At 44.6% G+C, this 25,390-nt stretch overlaps 1 protein-coding gene across 6 annotated transcripts in view; it reads left to right on the plus strand.

The window, feature by feature from the left end:
• esyt2b (extended synaptotagmin-like protein 2b) overlaps positions 1-25,390 on the plus strand; it is a 293,556-nt gene that overhangs the window by 247,753 nt on the left and 20,413 nt on the right. For 2 of the 6 annotated variants that reach the window (XM_038798358.1, XM_038798359.1), the window contains exons 13-18: positions 3,669-3,764; positions 4,615-4,716; positions 6,082-6,144; positions 11,656-11,730; positions 15,805-15,891; positions 17,424-17,573. In XM_038798358.1, coding sequence (XP_038654286.1) covers positions 3,669-3,764; positions 4,615-4,716; positions 6,082-6,144; positions 11,656-11,730; positions 15,805-15,891; positions 17,424-17,573 — 573 coding nt within the window. The remainder of the gene's footprint in view (positions 1-3,668; positions 3,765-4,614; positions 4,717-6,081; positions 6,145-11,655; positions 11,731-15,804; positions 15,892-17,423; positions 17,574-25,390) is intronic. The other 4 variants (XM_038798360.1, XM_038798361.1, XM_038798362.1 and 1 more) reach the window with 2 other exon arrangements.

The following is a 25,390-nucleotide window of genomic DNA, read 5'->3' on the forward strand; positions in this document are numbered from 1 at the left end:
GGGGCAGTAGCCCCAGAGCGCCTGGGCTGCATGCCAGGTATTGGACATGGCTACTCGCCTCCTCCGCTACCCATAGCAGCCATTGCGCTAGCTTCCTGTTTTAAAATGGGAGTACTAAAAGGCATCCCCACGACCACTTGCTGAGAAGCTGGTTAGTTCCCAGGAGGCCGTTAGACTGGCCTTCCATCTCGCTAATAAGATTGCTCTTAATTGGTCTCGATTTGTGTCTCACCACATCTGAGTGAGATGCGGAACCAGATTAGATCACAAACAGATCCTGATTTTGGCCTTTCCTATGTTCTATGATTTAACCAACGGCCACGAATCCATGCCGAGTGCAACGTGGCCGTTAAATCGCGCCCTCTTTCTACAGAAGTCAGAGTAAACTCAATGGGCTAAATTTTACAATCCTCCCAGGGGCTCGAAGTGGTGGCTTTAAAATTAGGCACCTCCGCTCGCCCATGGGCCATTTTGAGGCCCTTTCAACAGCCACTGAAGGACCTCTTTCTGCCACCCCACCACTGTGATTTTTCCAACAAAGGGGAGGCTTATACCAAATAGGGGGGGGCAGTGGTGTAGTCATATTGTCATTGGACTAGTAACCTAGAGTCCCAGGGTGTCCAGGTTCAAATCCCACCATGGCAGTTAGTGAAATTTGAATATAAATGTTGACTGATTGTTGTTTAAAACCCACCTATGCGACCTACATGTGACTCCAGATCCGCAGCAAGGTGTTTGTCTCTTAAATTCCCCCTCGAGGACAATTGGGGATGGGCTATAAATGTAGACCCAGCCAATGTCGCCCACGTCATATGAAAGAATTTAAAGAATGTTCACCGTGTGGTTGTGCTAGGGTGGAGGGTGCCTCCTGTTTGGGCATCCTGAGTTTATTTTAACACCCCCCCCCCCCCCCCCCCCACCCCATTCCAAGTTACTAATTCCCTTCTTCCAACCCTCTCACCTGGTTGCTGGCCTCCACCCCCGCCCTTCCCTCACTGTAGCTTGCCAATATGGCCCCAGTATGTCCCCATCCTCAATGGTGTTCCTGGGATAATGTAAGCAAGTGTGAGGTTATCTGTTTTGGACCAAAAAAGGATAGAACAGATATACTTTCTAAATACAAAGAAGTTGGGCACAGTAGCTGTCCAAAGAGACTTGGGGGTTCTGGTGCTGAGATTCTTTAAACGCTACGAACAAAGTGCAGAAAATAATCAAAAAGCCTAATGGAATGCTGGCCTTTATATCTAGAGACTTGGAGAATAAAGACACAGACGTTATGCTGCAGCTATACAAAACCCTGGTTAGACCCCACTTGGACGTTCTATGAGCAACAGTTCTGGGCACCGCACCTTAGGAAGGTTATTTTGGCCTTGGAGGGAGTGCAGCATAGGTTTACAAAAATGATACCTAGATTGCAGGGGTTAAGTTATGAGGAGACATTACACAATTTAGGCCTGTTTACACTGGAATTTAGAAGTTAAGGGGTGATCTGATCAAGTATTCAAGATATTAACAGGGAAAGACCGGGTAGATAAAGTTAAACTATTCCCACTGGACTTTTTGGAAGAGATGTTAGGAAGCACTTCTTCACTCAAAGGGTGACAGAAGTTTGGAACTCTCTCCCACTAACAGCAGTTGAAACTAGATCAGTTCATTATAAATCTGAGATAGATTTTTGTTCCGCAGATATTAAGAGACATGAGCCAAAGGCAGGTATATGTGACTGGATTCTCTGATTTTCAGGCTATGTCCTGACGCCGGCGTGGGAACGGTGCCGTTTTATGACCGAAAATTTGGTGCAAAATGGTCACCAATCCTCCGTTTGGTGTGGGGCTCGCAGGCACTAAATGCCGATACAGCCGGAGAATTGCCGGGTCCGTGGCCCGTGCATGCACACGGCGGCGGCTTGCAGTGGCCGCACCGTGTAACCGCGTGTAAACCCGGTCTGCCAAATAGTGCCCCCACCTTTGGCTGGCTTGCGACCCCCGGACTAGCCCCCAACAGACCCCCTGCCAAAATCCCCCCTGCCCACAGATCGGCTGTCCCCCGACTGTGGACTCAGTCCGCAGCCGCCACGCCGAATTCCCGACAAATAATAGCATGAGAGACCCACGCCTTCGGGAACTCGGCCGGGTGGGGGACGGAGCATCGGGGGAGACGGTCTCTGGCAATGTCCTGACTCTGTTGATAAGGCACGCGGCCTACTCCTAGAGTACGCCACTTTGGAGAGGGCGCCACATCGCAAAAGCGCGAACGTTGATTCTATGGCTGATCGCTGGACGCGATGTCGGCGACCGGAGGATCCCGCCCATGGAGTTTGGCCACAGATAAGCCATGATCTCATTAAATGGTAGGACAAGCTCAAGGGGCTGAATGGCCTACTCCTGTTACTATGACAAGAGAGACATTTATTTATCTGGAAACTGTGAGGCAAGACTTCTCTAATGGAGGCAGAAGTTGCACCCTGAGCCAATACCGGGCCAGCAGCCATTAAATGGCTGCAGCATGAGCTAGATAAGTGTAGGCAGGCTTGCCCCCAATTTCCGGTAACCCCTAACCCCTTGGGTAAAATGTAACTCAATGTGTGAATAAACATTTATCTGTTTCACTACTTATGCTATGGTAGAAGCTTAAATGGCATAAACCTTTAAAATATTTAAATGTTTTAAATTATTTTAAACAGCGTGCAATTTTTAAATGTTCTTCTGAGGGAATAAGATGCCAGTTTGTAAAATGAGCTTTTCCAAGATAAGATTTTTCATTAGTAATAATATCAAATTACTCCTTATTGAATAATGCTCATCATTTTTATTGATTTGTACAGTAAGAGTAGTAACGGGTTAAATTTACATCAAGTCAGTAATTCTGACTGGAATTCTCTGGCCGTAGGGATTCTCTGTTTCCCCCCGGCAATGCACCGGCCCACCCACAGGTTTCCCGGCCACGTGGGGTGGCTTCAATGCGAAATCCCATTGACAAGTGGCGGGAATAGAGAATCCCGCTGCCATCTTTGTCATAAGTAGGCTCACATTAGCACTACAATGAAGTTACAGTGAAAAGCCCCTTGGCGCCACATTCCAGCGCCTGTTCAGATATACAGAGGGAGAAGACAGAATATCAAGACTTGGAATGCGCTGCCGGAGAGTGTGATAGAGACTGGTTCATTTAAGGTATTCAAGAGAGAATTGGGTTATTATCTGAAAAGGAAGAGTATGCAGGGTTTTTAGGGGTCAGGGAGTGGCAATAGGTGAATTGCTCATTCGGGGCCCCAGAAGACACAACAGGCTGAATGACATCCATCTGTGCAGTAACAATCATATGATTCTGTGTTAACCAGACAGCCCCTTTAAGCTGGTACCAGGAGAAGTGAAATCCAGACCTTTGTTGGCAGCAATCTTCAAGGTCAATGATGAGCGCTGTCACATCACCCCTGATCGCAAAACTTTGGATCACTAATTCCTTCTACATACTCTTCCTGAGTATGAAAGGAAGGAAGGTTGGCTTATGATGCATTCACTGTGTTAATTAGCGAGAGAATGTTGGTTAAGTGCAGAGCCTTGTCGTGGCTGTAACCTAATCGTTTTAAGTTTGATATTTGATGTGTTCATGCCAATTTGGGTGCAGTAAATCAGCACAACATAAAGTTCCTTTTATCATTTGTTCTCTAGGCTATGGCCAGCACTAAAGCAATTCAAGGAACAGCCAATGATGGGCTTTCCTCTGCTTTACTCATCATTTATCTGGACTCTGCCAGGAATCTCCCGGTAAGTGGAAATGTATTTATCTCTAAGAATCACTATTTTCTTGCAGCGCTGCACCAATTACTCGTATACCATGATGCATCGTTTTATTTTCTGCTTTTTTTCACTTGAGATATGTTACTCTCCTTTTAAGATCTTCTACCACTCCATTCTTGGCAGCTGGTCAGTAATATACTTGCTGAACATATTCTGTGTCACAAAGACTGGCGGTATGTGCATTTCAGAGTGTCATAAGGTATCTGCCGTACTATTTTTAATCTTTGTTTAAATTGGGCTCCTGCTTTCAGGTTTCTGAATGGTCTATTATTCATATTTTGACAAGTTAGTATTTCTGAATGTATGTACTAAATGTCAAGCATTATGTTTGTTCCTGAACATGTTCTGCTGACTTGTCATCTTTGAATGCTGAAAAGACAATTGTCAGAATGACTCTTTGCAATGGAATCCATGTTGCAAGTTCCTTCCCTTACAATGCCAGCAGAAAAATGCGCTTCACAAAATCTGGAATTGTGATGACAGGGAACCTCTAACAAGTGAAGTATCTTGATATGAAAATGTACAGTTTTTCCAAGTTAGGCGAATTTGCTGAAAAATTCTATACAGTAATTGAAAAGCCATGTTCCTTTTCTTGTGCATGCAGACAATATTTGACAGGATTATTCACATCCAAATTGTGCATTGTAAAATATAAATATATGTAATAGTATTAAATGCGTTGGCTGCTATTTATCACAATCTCTGGCTGTTATTTACAATAAACTGGCTGTTCCTACATTCCATTCTGCCTTTCTCTATAGCACGCATCTATGCCCTATCACTCTTTGCTTTCTCTTTCACTTCCATCTTCTTTAAGAATGTCTACGAAAGAAACTTTGGGTCTGGATACTTACGAGAAAGGAGAGCAGCAGGACTAGTCTTTTGTGAAAATACTAGCTCAATCTTTAGAGACTTTTTTGTGAGTGCTTTATTCTGTTTTGCTTTTTTGTGTGTAGTGCTCCAGTGCGGATTGACACTAATGCAGGAAGCTTATATATTTTGGTTGAAGCCAATTGGCAGAGCATGTTTATTGTGTTGATGCATGCTCTGATATAGAAAACTGATGCGCAATTCCAAAACAGTCTTTTTTTCCCAAGAAAACAAAATCTTAGATTTTCTAGGAAAACGATCTTGCAGGAAGTTTATTAGTAACTAAGGGGAATGGGAAGATGGAAGGAAAGTCCTGATTTTTGCTTCCCTTTTTAAAGGGTAGAAGCCCCCAATTTGTTGCAAAGTTAAACACGCGGTTTCCAAGATGAAGAAAATAGATTCGCCTTGCTTGTGTAAAAATATAAAGCAGGAAAAACATAAAGTGTAATGATTTTTGAATGAAAGAAAGGAAAATTACCATGCAACACTTAACATGAAATTAGATTATTTTTCTTGTTTGAGAAACACTCATTCCTCAGCCTTTTATTAGAGAATGAACTCAAAAGTCAATCCCCCAATATATAAAATTCAGTGAATAATTAATATTTAAGTCAAAATCCAGGCTCATTGTTGAGTACATGCAGAAAGCTGTTGCTTTCTGAAGGCAGTGGGTTTCCGTGGAGAAATCCTTGAGTTTGTTTGATGCTAGCTAACTGGTTTCCCAATGCTTTACCAGGACAATGTGAGTGCAAGAAAGGCTGTTTAACTTTGGTGTCTGTCTCAGACAAGCCATGCTAATCCTGTCCGCATGCATAGACACTTTCTGGTAGTTTTCGCTAAATCACAAAATACTTATGGATGAGAAAAACCAATCGGTTCAAAATTATTCATCCATTAAGAGCAACCCCATTCATTGCAATATTTAATTGTTTTCAGTTTTCTTTTAAGGCTGTCAGTGAAATTAGATTCAGCTCCTTCATCGGTACTAATACCACCTGTTACTTTAGTTTTACATTTCTTTTTGGAAATTGTGTAACTTTTAATCATCACCTGTCTGCAAATAATGGTAGTTGCTTTACCACTGGTAACATGTTAGTGTTTCAGAACTGTATTTTTAACTCTTAAATTTGGTGGGCACATGACCTGTTCAGTTATTTTTAAAAGGTGTGATTGCTTCACTGGTGAATTTGTAAAATATTAGCAAACCTATGAATTTTAAGGAAAATGTTTTCATCTTTTCCAACTTCCGCACCCAATTGACTTTTCTTCATACTAACTAAGCAAAATCATTTCAGTTCAAAAGGTTTCTGGGTGGAATGTTATGCTCATCTCTTTACTATAACAGAATGCTGTTGCTGCATTGCATTGCATGTGCAACATTAATCCTCTATGTTCATTTTTTCCTGCCACAAAGCGCAATCCGTTTGAACTTAGCATTGACGGCTTGAGGAAGTCTAATATTTCCAGATCACGGAAGGTAATCTGATAATCGTATACAGAAGACCACACAGAGTCACATTGGGATAACAAGGAAGCTATTGTATTTAGGTCTGGTTTGTCCATTGATGCGATTAAAGTGATAGAAGGGAATTACTGTCAATTACTAGCTGATGTTACTCAGTTCAAAATTGTCACTTTAATTTAAGTGCCTGAGGACGTTTTATTACATACAAGGTGCCATATTACTGCAAGTTGTTATCACGCTATGTGACATCAGCAAAGTTATTAGTTCGTAGGATCATAGAATCCCTGCAGTGCAGAAGGGGGCCATTCGCCCATCGAGTCTGCACCGACCCTGAGAAAGAGCACCCTACAGAATGTCTGAAACCATTTAAAAGTGACAGACAGGACTTGGGATTCCTGGGACTGACAACTTACGCTGACATGGGATAAGGTACTGATCTCACACCCTGTTCTGGCATGCTTTATTGTGAGGGTAGGCGTTCTGCAATTTTCGTAACTCCAGCCAGCTTCTCAGAGGACTCGTGAACCGTTGTCTCGATTCATAACCTTTTGAAAGGCATGTTCAAAGATCAAAACTATACCCGCTTCATTCGGCCCAGTGCCATCTTGTGCCCCACCCACGCCCGTAGCCCCATTTCTCTTTCAGCTAATGCTCTTCCAACGTGGTAGCATAGCGGTTAGCATTATTACTTCACAGGACCAGGGTCCCAGGTTCGATTCACAGCTTGGGTCACTGTTTGTGCGGAGTCTGGACGTTCTCCCCATGTCTGCGTGGGTTTCCTCCGGACGCTCCGGTTTCCTCCCACAATCCCGAAAGACGTGCTGTTAGGTGATTTGGAATTTCTGAAATATCCCTGTGTACCCAAACAGGTGCCGGAATGTGGCAACTGGGGACTTTTCACAGTAACTTCATTACAGTGTTAATGTAAGCCTATCTGTGACAATAAAGATGATTATAATTATATAATTACATATGCACCATGTACATAAGCAATGAGCCATATAATAACAATGGCAAGCGTGGAACTGCTGATTTTAAAAAAAACACATTCGTTCACAAATCTTCTTTTGATAAAATAACTGCTGTTCTGACAACCCTATAAGAATTTAAATCAGACAGACGATTAGAGTATCAATAATGCTGGCTTTTACTAAAGCAGGCCAGCAAGCTTTATATCTCAAGCTAGCAACCTCGGTAGCCAAATTCTGGTCCCTTATATCTGTGTTTCCCAGTAAAGACATTTGTAGATTAGCTCCAATGGTATGATTGTGATGAATGACTTTAAGGGAAGAGAACATTGAGTGCGAGAGGATAATCAGTTGGGAGGGTTTGTGTGTTGGACTATATTACTTGCTGATGTTCTGAGTTTGTGGGCTTTGTGACCGGAGGCGTAGACTTTGATGTCCAGCCCTTAGCGCTATGATAACATTTGCCAGCATCCATTTTGTCCGGTACAGTACTGAGACCAGTTCACATCTTGCCAGGATCATGCACTACTCCACTGGGAATGATGCTGAAGGGTGTCCAGAAAACTAAAATTTAAATTAATTTCTACACTTGGACAAACCAAATACAAATTGGTGACTTTTTGTGGCCTTTCAGTATAATCCATGTTAATTTGCTAACTAACCTGGTGAGTGATTCTTGTGTATTAAAGAAAATCTGTCAGGACAGCGGTGATTGTTATATATTTTCTATTATTTCTGAGTTTTTAAAAAAATCAAGCTCGAATATGTTTAATGTTATAAATGCTGCAAAGGAGACAAATGAACAGTTCTATCAGGCCTTCTTGTATGTCCTGAATTGACTCAAATTGACTTTTCAGAAACTAATAGTAGGACCTTGATAAAAGACACAATTCATAGTTTAAAACTATCTTTAAGCCAGTTCATGGTTTGAATTTGTAACACATTACCTATATGCAGCAAAGAGACTGATTCTAATATATTTTACAAATGAGAATAAAGTCCCTTTCCCTTTCAAATTTTCTCCCTGTGCCCCTTATCTCAAGATGTCGACCAGCGTTGGAGTGAAATTAATGCACAGTAGCATCGTTGCGAGCCTCATCAAATTTTCATCCTTCGTTAGTGAGCTAGACTGCAAGCACAGAGGAGCTATCACAGATGTGTATTGACCTTGCCTTCATTTAATACTTCTCACTTCCTGGTTGCTAAATAGCAGCTGGAAAACATGTGTCCACCTGCAATACCCCCCATATGAACCCGATCAGAAAATGTGGCTGTTTTCTCCGGTTACATTCTGTGTTCTCTTTCAACCAGGGTGAAGAATATTTCAGAAAATAGAATGTTATCATATTTGTAGCTACAGAGCTACTTGTTGATAATATAAAATTAATTAGAGCAGTTGGGCAGTGCAACGCCTCACTGTTACGGCACTGGACTGTGTTTTTCAGATGAGACGTTGGGGTGAGGCTCTGTCTGCCTTCTCGGATAGATGACATAATGAAGAGCATAACGTGGTCGCCAATATTTATTCCTTAACCAGTAGACTTGGTCACTTCATTGCTGTTTCTAAACTTCACTGTATGCAAATTGGCTGTCCGTTGTCATACATTATAAAAGTGACTACTTCAAAAATAATGAATGAGTCGTAAAGCTCTTTGGGACACTCTGAAGTTATGTCAAAGCAATTTATTTATTTATTTTGTTACATTTGTCCTCTATTCCTGATCCTCATCATCAAGGCTCATATGAATACAGGACCACTGGGAGATATACTGTATCCCAGTAAATAGTCAGTGACGTTTGAGATGAGAAAACTGCCTGAAAAAAGATGGATGAAGAAAAATAAGCATTGACTAAATTGTTTTATTTTCCTTGATAGAATTTTTATATAATCAGGAAATAAAGACTGCTTTGACCAGCCCATATTCATCTTTATTGAATTTTAAAATAATTAATTATTTCTGTAACTTCTGACTGTATATTGGCAGACGATAGAACTGGATTTTCTTTGAAAGGCAAACAAAAATATAATTTGAGCCAGGTACTTTATTGGGCGAGCTATTGAATACAAAAGCAGGGATGTAATGATGGAACTGTATAAACCGCTAGTTAGGCCACAGAGTGTTGTGTACAGTTCTGGACACCATATTACAGGAAGGACATAATTGCTGTTGAGAGGGTGCAGAAGAGATTTACAAGAATGGTCCCAGGGCTTGAAAATTGCAGCTAAGGGGGGTGATTTAATGGGGGAGAAAAAAAAAAAGAGTCCCATTGTGGTCAGGTTTAGTGGGGTGCTTACAAGCGCGAGGAATGGCCCCGCTATTGAATGGGACTGTTATCTTTTTTAGGTCTCAGTGGGGAAGGATCTGCCAGGCTGGTGGTGGCATTGGTGCCAGAGTGCTGCACTGCCCAGAGGCCAACCACCCGGCGGCTTCCAATCAGCTAGGAGACCCCCTCCATCACCCCACCCCCATCACCCTCTCACTGGCCTGTCGCCGTGATTTACAGGCCATATCCCGAATCCAGGGAACGCGGCCATTAGATTTCGACCCCAAGGAGAGATTGAAAAGGCTAACATTATTTTCCTTAGAACAGAGATGGCTAAGGGGTGACCTAATTGAGCTGTACAAAGTTATAAAAGGCCAAACAGGGTAGACAAAGACTTGTTTCCCCTAACTGAGGGGTCAATTCCCAGGAGGCATTGATGATTTAAGGTGATTGGTAGAAGGAATAGAGAAGACAGGAGGAAAACCTTATTCACCCAGAGGATGGTGGGCACCGGAACTCACTGCCTAAATTGGTGTTTGTGGCTGAAATGCTCAACTCATTTAAAAGGCACCTGGATCTGCAACTGAAATGGTGTAACCTGCAAGGCTGCGGACCAGGTGCTGGAAATAAGTGGTTAGTTTATTTTTTCTCATTTTTGGCTAGTGGTCTTTCTACACCGTAACATTTCTATTGTTTTGCTGGACATCTCTCTCATTTTTTTTTATTCATTTGATGGGCCAGCATTTATTGCCCATCCCAATTATTCTTGAACTGAGTGACTTGCCAGGCCATTTCAGAGGGCAGTCGTGAATCAACCACATGAATGAAATGAAAATCGCTTATTGTCACGAGTAGGCTTCAATGAAGTTACTGTGAAAAGCCCCTAGTCGCCACATTCCAGCGCCTGTCCGGGGAGGCTGGTATGGGAATCGAACCGTGCTGCTGGCCTGCTTGGTCTGCTTTAAAAGCCAGCGATTTAGCCGAGTGCGCTAAACCAGCCCCTAGTGAGCTAAACCAGCCCCTGGAGATGTCCAACATCACTGTGGATTGGAGTTACAAGTAGGCCAGACCAGGTAAGGATGGGAGATTCCTTCCCTAAAGGAAATTAGTGAATTATTAGTTCCCATCAGTGAATTATTAATCCAGTGACAATACCACTACCCCACCATCTTCCCTGATTATAATGAGCAATAATTATCTGAAAGAGTAAAAACAACATTTAATTTGACTTAGCCAGTGTCTGTATCCTGACATTCATTTGATGATTAAACAAAATTGAACAATTTATTTAATGCTGTTTTTCCCCCCTTCTCCATCTACTTTTCAGTTAATATTCTTCCCTCCTCACCTGAAGTCATTTGTTTCTTTGTTAAATCCATGGGCGGGATTCGCAGCCTGCGGGATGCTCCGTTTTGCCGGTGCCCGGAGGTTTCCCGATGGTGTGGGGCTGCCCCATAATGAGAAACCCCATTGACCGGCTGGCGTAACGGAGAATCCCGCCCCATGTGTTCTGAGTGTATGGAGGCACTATATTTTAATCTAATTTTGCCAATCACCTGCCATTAATGTTAAACACAAAATTTTCTCTTGAATTTTAGATTACTTAACTACAAATTACTTCAGATTGACACGGATCACGGAATTGAGGGTGGATCACATTCGATGCAGTTTCATTTGATTTAGGGCTTAAATAGCACACTTTAATTTCCTTCCTAATAATATTAGGCAGTTAATTGCAATTATAACATAAAGTGTACCAGCCCTGCAAATTAAGGGCCATTTTTAGATTCTTCAAATAAATTTGATGTAGTGTAATTTTAACTGCAGCACATTGGAGCACTGACGAGCAGCAGTAAAGAATTGGGGAGTTTTAGTTCCATTCCTCTCATTCAGTGCCAATCCTAAACCTGGGCATGCTGTTATGTAGTGGCTCAGTTCACCGGCAGAGTTACATCTGGTCTACTCTCACTTTCAAATGGCTAATTCAGAGCTCTTTGCAAATGTGCTGTGTCTTGAAGTGGGTGGGGAAAAAAATAAAGCTAATAATATTACGTTGCTGCACTTGCCACGACTCTTCATTCCTACCCAGTAATATGGCAACTACTTCTGTAGTTTGTTCCATAAATGCTTCCAACTGTACCATCCTAATCCATTTCAGATTCTTGAAAACAGGCAGAAAAATGTAGGTAAGTTTCAACGCCTAAGTGGAGTACCTTGTGCCATCAATTACTAAGTAGATATGGTTTTATGATTTCTTGGCTGACTTCCAAGGTTTTTCATCTTCTTTCAGTTTGCGAAGAAAATGAACAGTGAGCCTAATCCATTTGTTCAGCTGTCAGTGGGACATGACACATATGAAAGTAAGGTAAGAAGCCCTTCTTTTTATCATGGAGCCCAGTTTTAGTTATCATCCAGGCCTGAGTTTATTTTGACAAATTTAATGACATTTCCCGGCAGCAGGAGGAGGCCTTTAAATGGACATCAAGTGCCCATCTAGGGATCTCCATTGACCCACAGGGAAAGGGGGCACCCATTGCCTCCCCACTGTGGGTAAAATGCCCTCCAGGTGGGCAGGTTGATATGCACCATTGTTTGCACTTTGCCACAGATGCACAGGAGTGTCACTGGGCGCGATGCTGCTCCCATGGCACCCAATTTTACTCCCACCTGTCAACCCGCCCCTGAGGGGTTGTAAAATTCATCTCCAAGTCTATTACTCATATGCTTGCTGGCCTATTTTGGCTTCTGGTCTGGAAATGCCTTTATTTTAAAATCTCATCCTTGTTTTCAAATTCCTTCATGGCCTTTTTTCCTTCCTATCATTACAGCCTCCTACATCCCTCCTAGTTCTCTGAACTCTTCCAATTCTGGCATTCTGAGCATCTCCAGTTTTTAATCAGCTATTGGTAACCAATGACGTATTTTGCTACTTCCCTTTTACTGATGACTCTATCTTCTCTGCTCACTCAGGGCAGAATTGTGTCCCTTTCACTACCCCATCACAGTCACCATGCCTTCCCTCACCTGTGGCCTGGAGCTCTTGACGATCCTAGGCTTCTGGTGGGTGCAGTACTGGTAGTTGCCACAGCTCCTGATGGTACTGATAGGCAGTGCAGAGCCGCCAGCTTCTGATTGGCCAGCAGGCTCTGGTGGTGCGGAGCGGAGGGTATTTCCCATCCCGGAGTTCTAGCTTCCAGGGAAGTCCCACCATTGGCCAGTTAAGTGTCTGATAGGAAATTAAATCTGTCAGCTCTTCACCAATGGAGGCAATAAGGGGCTGTTGGTTCTTCAGGGGCCTCACGGTAGCATGGTGGTTAGCATCAATGCTTCACAGCTCCAGGGTCCCAGGTTCGATTCCCGGCTGGGTCACTGTCTGTGTGGAGTCTGCACGTCCTCCCTGTGTGTGCGTGGGTTTCCTCCGGGTGCTCCGGTTTCCTCCCACAGTCCAAAGATGTGCGGGTTAGGTGGATTGGCCATGCTAAATTGCCTGTAGTGTAAGGTTAATGGGGGGATTGTTGGGTTACGGGTATACGGGTTACGTGGGTTCAAGTAGGGTGATCATTGCTCGGCACAACATCGAGGGCCGAAGGGCCTGTTCTGTGCTGTACTGTTCTATGTTCTATGTTCAGTCAGTGAGCGGGACCCAGGCTGCTCTATCTGTGGCCAGCAATGAGATACGCCTTTTCTAAATAGATTGATTGTTTGTGTGATGTACAACAGGTGACTGATATACCTGTCTCCATTCAACTGCACAGTGGTCTGGAGAAAAGTACACCTGACATTCCTGACACAAACCAATTATTTTGAGTTGTCTAGTACATAGAATTAGGGATTCCTCAAAATATTTTGGGTGTGTTTCTCTGACCGCGTTGCGCTCGAGCGAGAGCCCAACGTGGCTGGAGAAGGGAGAGCCCACTCGCTGGTTTCCCGGCAACTTCAGAGCCTCGTGGGATTTACCCAAGCCCAGCGAGGCATTGGATTCAAAGCTCCACGCAAAAAGGGCAGGACCAAACGGCGCTCCCTGAAATAGGTCTTACACCTACTTAAGTCCTACTGACCCGGAATAAAACAGCCTCCCTCGATTCTCCAACCTCCCAAGGGAGGCTGCAGCCGGCTGCTGATGTGTGCTAGTCCACAAGAACGTGGACCAGGCAAAATGGCACCCGTGGGTCTCCTGGGCTATCTTGGATCCCGGGTGGCGAGGGATAGTGCAGAGTGGCTCCCTGGCACACCCCCTGGCACTGCCAAGGTGCCTGGGTGGCACTGCCAAGCTGGATGGAGCACTGCCCGGGTCTCCAGGGTGCCAGCGCAAGAGTGCCCTGTCAAGGGTTCGGGCCTGAGGGGAGCTATGCCTATGAAAGGAGGGTGATGGGGTGGTTTGAAGGGTGGGGGTGTGCAGAGCAGGTAAGTAGGGGCCTTTGGGGGTGGGGGTGATGGTAGGGATTCTGAAGGGAGTTATGACGGGTAGGGGTTCTGGAAGAGGAGGGGGCTTGGGGGGAGCCTGAAGAGGGGGGCTCCTAGGCCCCCATAGCGGGGTGTCCTCACTTGGCAAGTTTGTGGTGGTGCCCATGTGTGTGGGGGTGACCTTGCCCACGGGTGGGGCGTGTGGGGGACCCACAAGCTCACTTAGAGATTAGGCCACCCTTTCAAAATGGCTCCCCAATGCCAAAAAAAATTCTGTGTGGGCTAAGCCAGTGAGAAACACCTTAGGGTCCAAAAAAGTGTCATTGAATAGGAGTGGGGAACATGCACCGAGAAACTCGCTGGAAAGCCCGCCACAATGGACCTCAACATTTTTTGGGATAATCGCGCCTTTTAATTGTTCTATTGAATCTTAACGCTCATACAAAAGAAATTCTGTGTGGTTCATTGATTATCTGAATCCTCTGATTTGATGATGACTGACTTATGCACAGTTTATTTTATAGAACTCATTCTGACAGTGTATTACCAGTTGGATATTTTGGACGCAATCTAAGGGGAAAGTTTTGAAGTGCCATTTCAGATGGTTTTGGCTGGAAGTTTCTCCCTGGCTCTTTCGGCTAGTTCCCCATCACTATTTAACCACACTTAGTCATTTTTCTGGGCCCTGGTGAGTTCCTCTCCAGGCTAGCCCACACTTCGAATTATTTTCATTGCTAAGGAGCCGAACTCGCTCTCCAGACTCCTCGGGGAACGGGCCACCATTTTGAAAGGATGCCCCGATCTCTAAGTCAGCTTGAGGGGCCCCCATACACAGGCAATGTCAAACCCCCCCCCCCCCCCCCAATGCACATGTGCATTACCTCACCCCCCCCCCCCCCCCCCCCCCCCGGCAAGAGACAATGCCCTGCTATGGAGTCACTCGAATCCTTTTCAGGTTTCCCCACACCTCATTTTGCCCCCCCCCTACACACCAACCTTCTGGAAGCCCCTTCATACCAGCCCTTCACCCCCAACCCATCATACCCCCTTCATCCCTCCTTTCATGCCCATGGCCCCCTTCAGGCCATGGATCATGGCAGGGCCACCTGGGCACCAAGGCATTGCCATCCTGACAATGGTGCCAGGGTGACAGTGCCATGGTGCCAGCCTGGCAGTGCAAATCTGCCTGGGTGCCAGAGGGTGAGCCAGGGTGTCACACTGCCCTGTCCCTGACCACCTAGGGGTCTCCAATTGCCCACGCTTGTGTGGATGAGCACTAATTGGCACCCATATGACCCCCCCCCCCCCTTCTGGGGAGCCGGTTACATCATGGGAGGTCATTAGATCAGGTTTCCATCTCGCTAATGAGATGGAGATTGGCCTCATTTGGCTTCATGGAATCATAGAATCCCTACAATGCAGAAGGAGGCCATTTAGCCCATCGAGTCTGCACTGACACTCTGCCTACATCCAGACCCTGCCCTAACCCTGTAACCCCAGTTGACTTACACATCTTTGGACACTAAGGGGAAATTTGGCATGGCCAATCCATCTAACCTGCACATCTTTGGACTGTGGGAGAAAACCGGAACACCCGGAGGAAACCCACGAAGACACGAGTAGAATATGCAGACTCCACAAAATAGTCACCCAAGGTTGGAATCGAACAAGGGTTCCTGGCGTTGTGTGGCAGCAGTGCTAATTACTGGGCCACTGTGCCACCCTGCGCACCGCACCTAAGCGGGGTCCGGATCCCGCCAACGGTAGCAGGCTGATTACACTGCAAGCTGCTCGACGCCCGGTGCGATTCCTGATTGGGCTTCTCCCACGATCTAAACGGCCCGCATGGATCCTAGCTGGGCGCAGCGTGGCCTTAAATCGCCCTTGGTGTTACCAATTGGATATTTTGTGTTACCAGTTGGATATCTTTAATAGCAGACATCAAGAAAATTGTTTGCAATTCGCATTCCCTGGACATGCCATCAATGAGGTGCTGGCTTATTTATCATTTTGTCTTGGCTGTCATCATTTGCAGATCCGATATCGGACCACAGAACCTGTTTGGGAAGAAGCATTTACTTTCCGCATCCATAATCCGCTGACTGTGGACCTGGATATTGAGGTAGTGGGCTTAAAATAATCTGTTTAAGTTTTTATTATATCATGTTAGTTTTTGTTAAACTATTGGAACCAACACATTAGAAGTTTCTGTTGAAGTTTACAGTAGGAAACCGAACAATTTTCTTGATTTGTGTGAGTGACGTGTACTGTATATCAAAATGTTTCAGAACAGCTGTGCTTGCCTGAACAATGTATTAATGTGACAATTTAAACCAGAATTCAGAGTTGAGGAAGCTAATAGTGATGTGTATGGTCAGTAACAATGAGCTGTCTTATTTTAGTAGGGGAAATGGTGTTCATTTTAAATTAAGATTTGCAACAAAAAGGAATAATTTATTCCCTTGATAAGTTGTTGGATGTGAAGATATCAGTACAGGATGGAATTTAAACCCTACCCTACTCCCCACCCTAGAGGTGGGGGCTGGCGCTTGATTGGGCAGAATGGATGCAAGGAATCCTGTCACCTTCCCCGAATTAAGTCCAGGCGGGAAGGTTTGAGAATGGTCCAGAGGCCCCGGGAGGGGGGATCTCACCATGTGGAGATACTGACGAGTAAACTCTGACGAGGGACCTGGCATCAGGAAGGGGATATCCACTGAGAACCACCCCCAGAGCTTCCCTCCAACTCTCCTCCCCCTCACAGCAGAGACCCCTCTCCCTGTGATCCCCATCCTGCTAACACCTACCTTTATCCAGGGATCACACAATCAATCCCACTAAAGCCCAATTCTTACCAGCAGCGGTCACTGATTCCAGTGTTACTGCCAGTAATGGAGAGCTGTTGGTTTTAGATGGGCAGTGCTCAGGGGTGGGATTTTCACCTTAATGATGAAAGTCCTAGAATTAAATGTCCCCCGTGGAGCCAGGAGCCTCGGCACCAGGTTTCCCACTGCAAATTAAGGACTTGATTCTCTGAGGGCTCCAGGAGATCATGTTGGTAGAGGTTTGGTGACTGATGTGTCTCCCCCCCCCCCCCCCCCCCCCCCCCCAACACACCATAGTTTTGTGAAATTAAATTTATTATCTCTTAGCATGACTACCAAGAAGTGCATAAAATTCTGAGAGCCCTCCTAAACTGGACTTGTGCCACTGCTTATCTTTTAGGGGTATATAGTTTAGGTTGGACAGGCTCGTAAAGGTTGTTTAACATTGTTTTGACTGTTATACCTGCTTGGGCACACCCTTTTCTGGCAAAAATGCAAGGTATTCCATCTGCTTCAGATCTTTGTCAGTGACACTTTGAGCCCCAATAGCTAGAAGATGTGCAGTACTGGGTTTAACTGTCCCACTGCTCAACTTAGCATACCTCTCTCCATTGTCCCTGATATGGAATTGTATAGCTCAATATAGCTGCAGAAATTGGAAACTGCTATGTTTACTATCTCTGGGATTCGTTCATTCATGAAATTGGAGCACCAAAGCCTGACTGCCTGCCGATAGTACAAAATCAGGGTATATTTTGTTGTTTCGTTTTGATTATACTGTATGTTGCTTGGTGCTTTGGAATGTCACTGTTGTTTGTTTTTTTTCCAGGCTAAAGATGACCATCACCAGTGCTCACTAGGTTCATTTAACCTACCTCTTAAACAGTTGCTGGAAGCTAAAGGCCTAACAATGGACCAGCGATTCCAATTAAGCAATTCTGGTTCCAGCAGCACACTCAAGATGAAGATAATGCTGAGAGTACGTGTGAACAGTGCCGTTGTATCTTAAGCAAAAGGCTATCTCCAATTTTCTCCAGTTAAGGCTGTTGTTTTAAGATAGTGACCAGCTTTTGCAAATTGCCTTCAGAGAAGAGTCATGTTTCTGGTATTCAACTTGAAAACTTTTGCTGGCATCAGGATATTCCTGCGTGTGTTAATTCCTTAAAATGAATCATTAGTTGACAGTGCTGTGATATTTTAACGGCAGGTTTTGACCAATTCAGCATGTTAACAGTTTACTTTAGAATATGATTTTTAAAGTAAATAATAAACCCTGTATGAAAAATAGTTCTGCCACAAGGTTGTACCACCTAGTTTTTTTGAGGAGCTAGTTTTGCAGTGCAGCCTGGAGATGGCAACGAAAGATGCAGCTGAGGATAAAGCTCAACCACAGGGTATCAGAGAACACCGTCTAAAAATGTACATGGTTTAACTGTGTTAAATGTAGAAAAGCTGTTTCTGAATGTGCTCACATAACTCGGCCAAACAGTAACTTGTATACACACTTATTGACAGAAGAGCTCTCTCTGTACCATATGTGCAATACTTAATGGCTCTGGCTGGGCTAAATTTATTCCAGAGCGGTTATAGTTGCTAGATAATAAAAAGGAAATTAAGTGAGCTGTACTCAATTGGCTGGACATCTGGTTCATGGTGCAGAATGAGGCCAACAGCAGGTGTTCACAGAATCACAGAATAATACAGTGCAGAAGAGGCCCTTCAGCCCATTCAGTCTGCACCGGCGCATGAAAGGCACCTGACCTGCCTACCTAATTCCATTTGCCAGCACTTGGCCCGTAGCCAATGCTCTGATATTGGCATCAGGATGGGGAAAGAGAGATCGTCTCTCATTCAGGTACGTTTTAAAGGATGTGAGGCAACCCACCTCTACCACCCTCCCCAGGCAGTGCATTCTGGACTGTCATCATCCTCTGGGTAAAACAGTTTTTGCTCAAATCCCCCTAAACCTCCTGCCCCTCACCTTGAAATTGTGTCCCTTCAACTAAAGGGAACAGCTGCTCCATATCCACCCTATCCAAGCCCCTCATAATATTGTACACCTCGATCAGGTCACCCCTCACTCTTCTCTGCTCCAACAAAAACAACCCAAGCTTATCCAACCTCTCTTCATGACTTAAATGTTCCATCCCAGGCAACATCCTGGTGAATTGCCTCTGTACCGGCTGAGGATATTCATGAAGTTTCGCCTTCTCAACCTTGCCGCTTACTTGAGGTGTGGTGATCCTCCGATAAAACCATCACCAGTCAACACTCCCCCTCAAAGAGGAGAGCAGCCTATGGTCGTCTTGGACTATGGCAACTTTCCTGACTAATCCAACTGCACGAGCTCCAGCTCTTGCATGTTTGTAGAATGCAACGGCCTGGTTAAAACAAAAACGTACTTTATTTTACAACAAACTGTTATGTACAGATCCAGTAGATTCCTTCTGGGCCTTCTCTAGTCGGTATCTTACTAATCGACGCTAGTTATACAAGCCAAGTATTGTTAAGGGTCCCCCACCCCCTTATCAGGTGAGCTCGTACTCTGCAAGATCCACTGGGTAGTTAATCATCCCTACCCCGCAGATCCATATGGGTTATAACAAGTATCCAACTGCATCTGACTGTCCTGCGTGTTTAGTTTTGTCCAATCCTCCTATTGCAGTCAAGCAGGTTATACCTGTTGTGAGGTGTTTGTTCATAGTTCGGTAGGTCTTATTAAGGTCTTCATTGTCTTAGGTCTTCATTGTCTTGTGTAGTTCAACAGTAATTATTTATTAACTACATTAACTACATGAAACTATATACATGGGTGCAGCAACAATCCAGGCTAAGTGCTGTCTCCATGCTTGCTTCTACACATAGCTGTGTCCAACACTACATGACTTGGGTGGGGTGCTCTTTCCAAGGGCCGGTGCAGACTCGATCGGCCGAATTGCCGCACTGTAAATTCTATGATAATCTATGATGACCCTTGGGTGTAGATCATATATTCTCTTACATCGTTATGTGGCTGGTACAGTCCCATGTAGTTCCATGTTAACTCTTTATGTTCCAGACCTTTACTACATCTCTCTTTTCCCCCCCCCCACCCCCCAAGTCTTTATCCATCATATTTACAAGTTATCCCAGTTTACCCGATTTATTAAATCATTAGTACTACCCCAACTCCCTCCCTCTAGTCTCTTCATAGGTTCAGGCATTCTGGAGGCCTTATAACTTTTATATCTTGTGCTCACTACTATTGGAGGATGGTAGGCTATGTCGCTGTAGGTAAACTTTGTTGAATTGGAGGTTTTCCTGCACCTGGATGTCTTTCCACCCTCTTTCCATTGTTTGGGATTGAATAGGTCTTTGTTAGTTCCCCAATTGTAGTGATAGTTTGGCAATTGGTTCATCCTGTTCTTTTGTGGGGCAGACAAATTTTGGGCTTTCTCTGCAGTGTTTTTCTCACTTCTGCCTTCATGTGACTTACCCTGTCGCACACTGGGATAGAAGATGGCTCTTCCTGTTGTGAGGGTGTGACTTGGTAGTAAGCTCACCATTGTGTTTGATTGTATGGTGTGCTATCATCAGTGGATGGCTGCTTCTTAATTCCAGCATCTTCTGCAGCACTGTCACGCTGACTACAGATTTCGGCATCTGCTCTGTGGTCTCAGGGTTTACTTGTCCGGTTGTCATCACAGCTGGAGATTGAGGCTCTTCTCATTGCTGGTTCTCTTGATTGTCAAGGATTTGAGGTGTTGTGGTAACCATCAGGTTAAGGGACTTTGGGCACCTGTAATGAAAGCTCAGCACAGAGAAGACAATTCAGAGCTGATGTCCCAGTTGAAGGAATCTTTCTTGTTGGAGCTCTTGGAAACTTGGGGTTCTGTATAATTTATGTCAGCGGTTAACATGAATCCTGAAGTGAAAATGAAATGAAAATTGCTTCAAATGAAGTTACTGTGTCACCACATTCCGGCGTCTGTTTGGGGAGGCTGGTACAGGAATTGAACCGTGCTGCTGGCCTGCCTTGGTCTGCTTTCAAAGCCAGCGATTTAGCCCAGTGAGCTAAACCAGCCCCTCTGCCATTTTGAGGAGATTCAAGGCTACAAAGCATCTCTGCTCAAGAGAGGCAAAAGAATGGGGCCACTGCTGTTTGTCATTTTTATAAATGACCTGGAAGAGGGTGTAGAAGGATGGGTTAGTAAATTTGCAGATGACACGAAGGTCGGTGGAGTTGTGGATAGTGCTGAAGGATGTTATAGGATACAGAGGGACATAGATAAGCTGCAGAGATGGGCTGAGAGGTGGCAGATGGAGTTTAATGCGGAAAAGTGTGAGGTGGTTCACTTTGGAAGGAGTAACAGGAATGCAGAGTACTGGGCTAATGGCAAGATTCTTGGTAGTGTAGATGAACAGAGAGATCTCGGCATCCAGGTACATAAATCCCTGAAAGTTGCCACCCAGGTTAATAGGGCTGTTAAGAAGGCATATGGTGTGCTAGCCTTTATAAGCAGGGGGATTGAGTTTCGGAACCACAAGGTCATGCTGCAGCTGTACATAACTCTGGTGCGGCCACACCTGGAGTACTGCGTGCAGTTCTGGTCACCACATTATAGGAAGGATGTGGAAGCTTTGGAAAGGGTTCAGAGGAGATTTACTAGGATGTTGCCTGGTATGGAGGGAAGGTCTTACGAGGAAAGGCTCAGGGAATTGAGGTTGTTTTCGTTAGAGAGGAGAAGGCTGAGAGGTGACTTAATAGAGACATATAAGATAGTCAGAGGGTTAGATAGGGTGGACAGTGAGAGTCTTTTTCCTCGGATGGTGATGACCAACACGAGGGGACATAGCTTTAAATTGAGGGGTGAGAGATATAGGACAGATGTCAGAGGCAGTTTCTTTACTCAGAGAGTAGTAGGGGTGTGGAACGCCCTGCCTGCAATAGTAGTAGACTCGCCAACTTTAAGGGTATTTAAGTGGTCACTGGATAGACATATGGATGAATATGGAATAGTGTAGGTCAGATAGGCTTCAGATGGTTTCACAGGTCGGCGCAACATCGAGGGCCGAAGGGCCCGTACTGCGCTGTAGTGTTCTATGTTCTAATGGTTACAGGTGATGTACATGAGCTTGAAGATTTGTTTGCTGTTGTACCGTTATGCTTCCAGAATCATGCCAATGACTGGAAGTCGGATTCTTCCAAATCCATAAAGTGGTATGTCTGTTGCTCGTAGCTAGTGGCATCACAACCACAGTTCTTTGCATGATATGACTGTAACACTGGCTCCCATGTCCAATTTAAAGTTGGTGAGATGGCTATTTACCAAGATATCCACATTTCCGAATGAAAATCTAGAATCTTTGACCTCACCCAAGATGTATGGTTGTGTGTCCTTTCGGTGTGCTGTCTTAACCTCGTGACTCCTCTAAGGATCTTCAATGCGTTTTGATGTCTTTGTACAGCTTCCCGAAGTGTCTTATTCCATTGCATTGTGAGCATTGGGTTGAAATTTACAGGCACTAATCACGCCTGTTGGGGTACCTTTCTCCCCTAAATATGGATCTGTGCTGCAAATGGGTTTCTGATTGCCAGACAATCTGGATTGCTTTCTCAAGTGTTAGATCTTCATTTGAAGCATGTCTGAGAGTGTGTCATCCTTCACCACTACAACTATTGTGTCCCAGATTCGGTCAGATTTCAACACTCAACACGTAGCCGTCTCTTTCAGTTATTCTGTACAGCTCATTAATGTAGGAATCAACAGATTGTCCTGGCTACTGGATATGTTTATTAAACTTAGCCCTTTCAAAAATGTTGTTACTTTCTGAGGTTAAAATAAGGATCAAATGATTTTAAAGCTTATCAAACTTTTTAGCGATCTGTTGATTCCTTGTCTAGCTATTTTATCATCAGCTATTGGGCCTACTGAGTAAAGCAGAATGTTAACTTGTTCAGCTTCTGTCTTTTTATCCCGACCCAAAATAATCATGTATTCATGATGGATGTTGGGGTCAGGGATAGGTGTGTGAACACTCTTGAGAACTACAATATATCAAAGGAGGAAGTGTTGAGTATCCTAAATTGCATTAATGTAGACAAGTCCCCAGGGCCAGATTGGATCTATCCCAGGTTACTGCGGCAGGCAAGGGGGGAAATAGCTGGGGCCTTAATAGATATCTTTACATCCTCTTTGACCACAGGTGAGGTTCCGGAGGACTGGAGAATAGCCAATGTTATTCCCTTGTTTAAGAAAGGAATCAGGGATAACCCAGCAAATTATAGACCAATTGAACCTGACATCAGTGGTGGGGAAGCCTTTGGAAAAGATACTGAGGGACAGGATATTTTGCACATTTGGAGGAAAATGGACCAGTTAGTAACGGGCAGCATGGTTTTGTATGGAGACGGTCATATCTCACCAACTTGATTGAGTTTTTTTGGGAAGAGGAGACAAACAAAATTAATGAGACAAGGGCTGTGAATGTAGTTTATATGGACTTTAATAAGGCATTTTGCAGACTAGTACAAAAATTAAAATCACATGGGATTCGGGGTAGGCTGGCTAGATGGATACAGAACTGGCTTGGTTATAGAAAACAGTAGCGGTGGAAGGTTGATTTTCAGAATGGAGATCTGTAGCTAGTGCTGTTCCGCAGGGATCAGTGTTGGGGCCTCTGTTGTTTGTAGTATATATAAATGACCTGGAGGAAAATGTGGGTGATCTGATTTGTAGGTTTGTGGATGACATGAAGGTTGGCGGAGTTGCTGATACTGCCGAGGATTGTCAGAGGATACAAGGTATAAATTATACCGTAAATGGTAGAACCCACCAGTAGTGAACATCCCAGTGAGGCAGAGAATCCCGCATTAGTGCAGAAAATGGGATTAGCATTGGGTGCCGACCCGTTTCTGATGCGCCAGCCCCTGCTGGTGGCGGGATTGAGGTTTGTGCCCCAGATCCTGCGGGTCAGGCCCGTCGGATTCTCAAGTCCTCTGGATCAGCAATCACGTGGGTGAGGATCACGACAAGCATTGGAGGCCTCTGCATGGTCCATGACAGGGCAGGGTGGCCCCCTGGCTTGGTATTGACAGGCTGGCACATTGGCACTGCCACCCTATCCGGATGGCACTGCCAAAGTTCAGGGCCTGAGGGGGGTCATGCCCATGAAAGGAGGGTGGGGGGGTGCCAGGCGGGTATGAAGGGGCTCTGGAAGTTTGGGGGGGTGAAGGGTTGGGCCCGAAAGGGGGTGAGGGAAGGCCTAAAAAGGTGCGAGTACACAGCAACCCCCATAACGGGGTGTTATCACTTGTTTGGGGGGGGGGGGGGAATCGTGTCGCGTCTTTTCGTCCGACGTCACTTCGTCCAACGACACTTCGTCCACGTCTTTTGGTCCAACGTCTTTTTGTCCGCCCGTCTTTTGGTCCAACGTCACTTCGTCCAATTATCCAATTACAAATTAACTCCGTATAAAACCATTTAATTGATAAAATGCAAGTACAATACAGCAAGTGAATTTAATTGCTAAAATGCAAGTAATTGATAAAATGCAAGTAAAATGCAAGTTGAAAAATGCAGTTAAAAAGTTAAAAAATCTACAAATGCAGTTAAAAAATCTAAAAGTTTACTAATTACTTAAAATTCCCGAAATTACTTAAAATTGATGTAAATTGTAAATTCCCGAAATTCCCTAAAAGTTAATAATACCTGCAATGTATGCCCCACATTCTCGAAATGTCTCCATTCTTTGTTTATCTGATGCCTAGTCTTTTTCAGGTTTAAAGCTCTTCGGATATATTGTAGAATATCCCGAAATTACTTAAAATTGATGTAAATTGTAAATTCCCGAAATTCCCTAAAAGTTAGATTTCCAGAACTGTACCCGAGAGAGAATAATGGGGAGAGGACAAGATGATTTGATATTCTACAATTCCGACAGACACAGATATAAGTGGGAGTCTAATTGGATTTAGACAATGAGTGCAGTTCTGAAAGAAACAGATTTCAACTCGATTTTCGTCGAGTGATTAAAACCTCTGGTTGGCAGTGGGTTCTGACATTACAGGTCTGAAATGATCAAATATTCCATCAGATACAATGGCTCTCATCACGCTGGAGCATACATGGGTGAATATCCTGCAGCTTATCTTAATAATGTCTGAAGATCAAGCAGCACAAATGCAGAACTCCACCTCAAGAGGCGAAATAGATGGAGAGGATCCTTGAGCAGTAACATTGAAAAACTAAATTAAACTATTTGTAATTGGATAATTGGACGAAGTGACGTTGGACCAAAAGACGGGCGGACAAAAAGACGTTGGACCAAAAGACGTGGACGAAGTGTCGTTGGACGAAATGACGTCGGACGAAAAGACATAGCACCGGGGGGAATGCCCATGTGTGTGGGGGGTGACATTGCCTTTGGTGGGGGGGATGTACAGGACCCTCAATCCCAGTTTGTTTTCCTTTTTTTTTTAATTTGGAGTATCCAAAACTTTTTTTTCCAATTAAATGGCAATTTAGCGTGGCCAATTCACCTCCCTGCACATCTTTTTGGGTTGTGGGGGTGAGAGCTACACAGACACTGGAAGAATGTGCACCCTCCACACGGACAGTGACCCGGGGCCGAGATTGAGCCCGGGTTCTTGGTGCTGTGAGGCAGCAGTGCTAACCACTGCGCCACCATGCTGCCCCTACCTTTGTTTTTCCCAATGTAAGCCACTGTGCTCAGGGTTCGGAAATGGAAAAGGGGGAAGGGGTGCCTCCCTCGAAGATTCCCTTTCTGCATTGGGTGCCCATTCTCTCTCTCTCT

Source organism: Scyliorhinus canicula, chromosome 5 (assembly GCF_902713615.1).
Source record: "Scyliorhinus canicula chromosome 5, sScyCan1.1, whole genome shotgun sequence".
In the NCBI taxonomy this organism is placed as follows: Eukaryota; Metazoa; Chordata; class Chondrichthyes; order Carcharhiniformes; family Scyliorhinidae; genus Scyliorhinus; species Scyliorhinus canicula.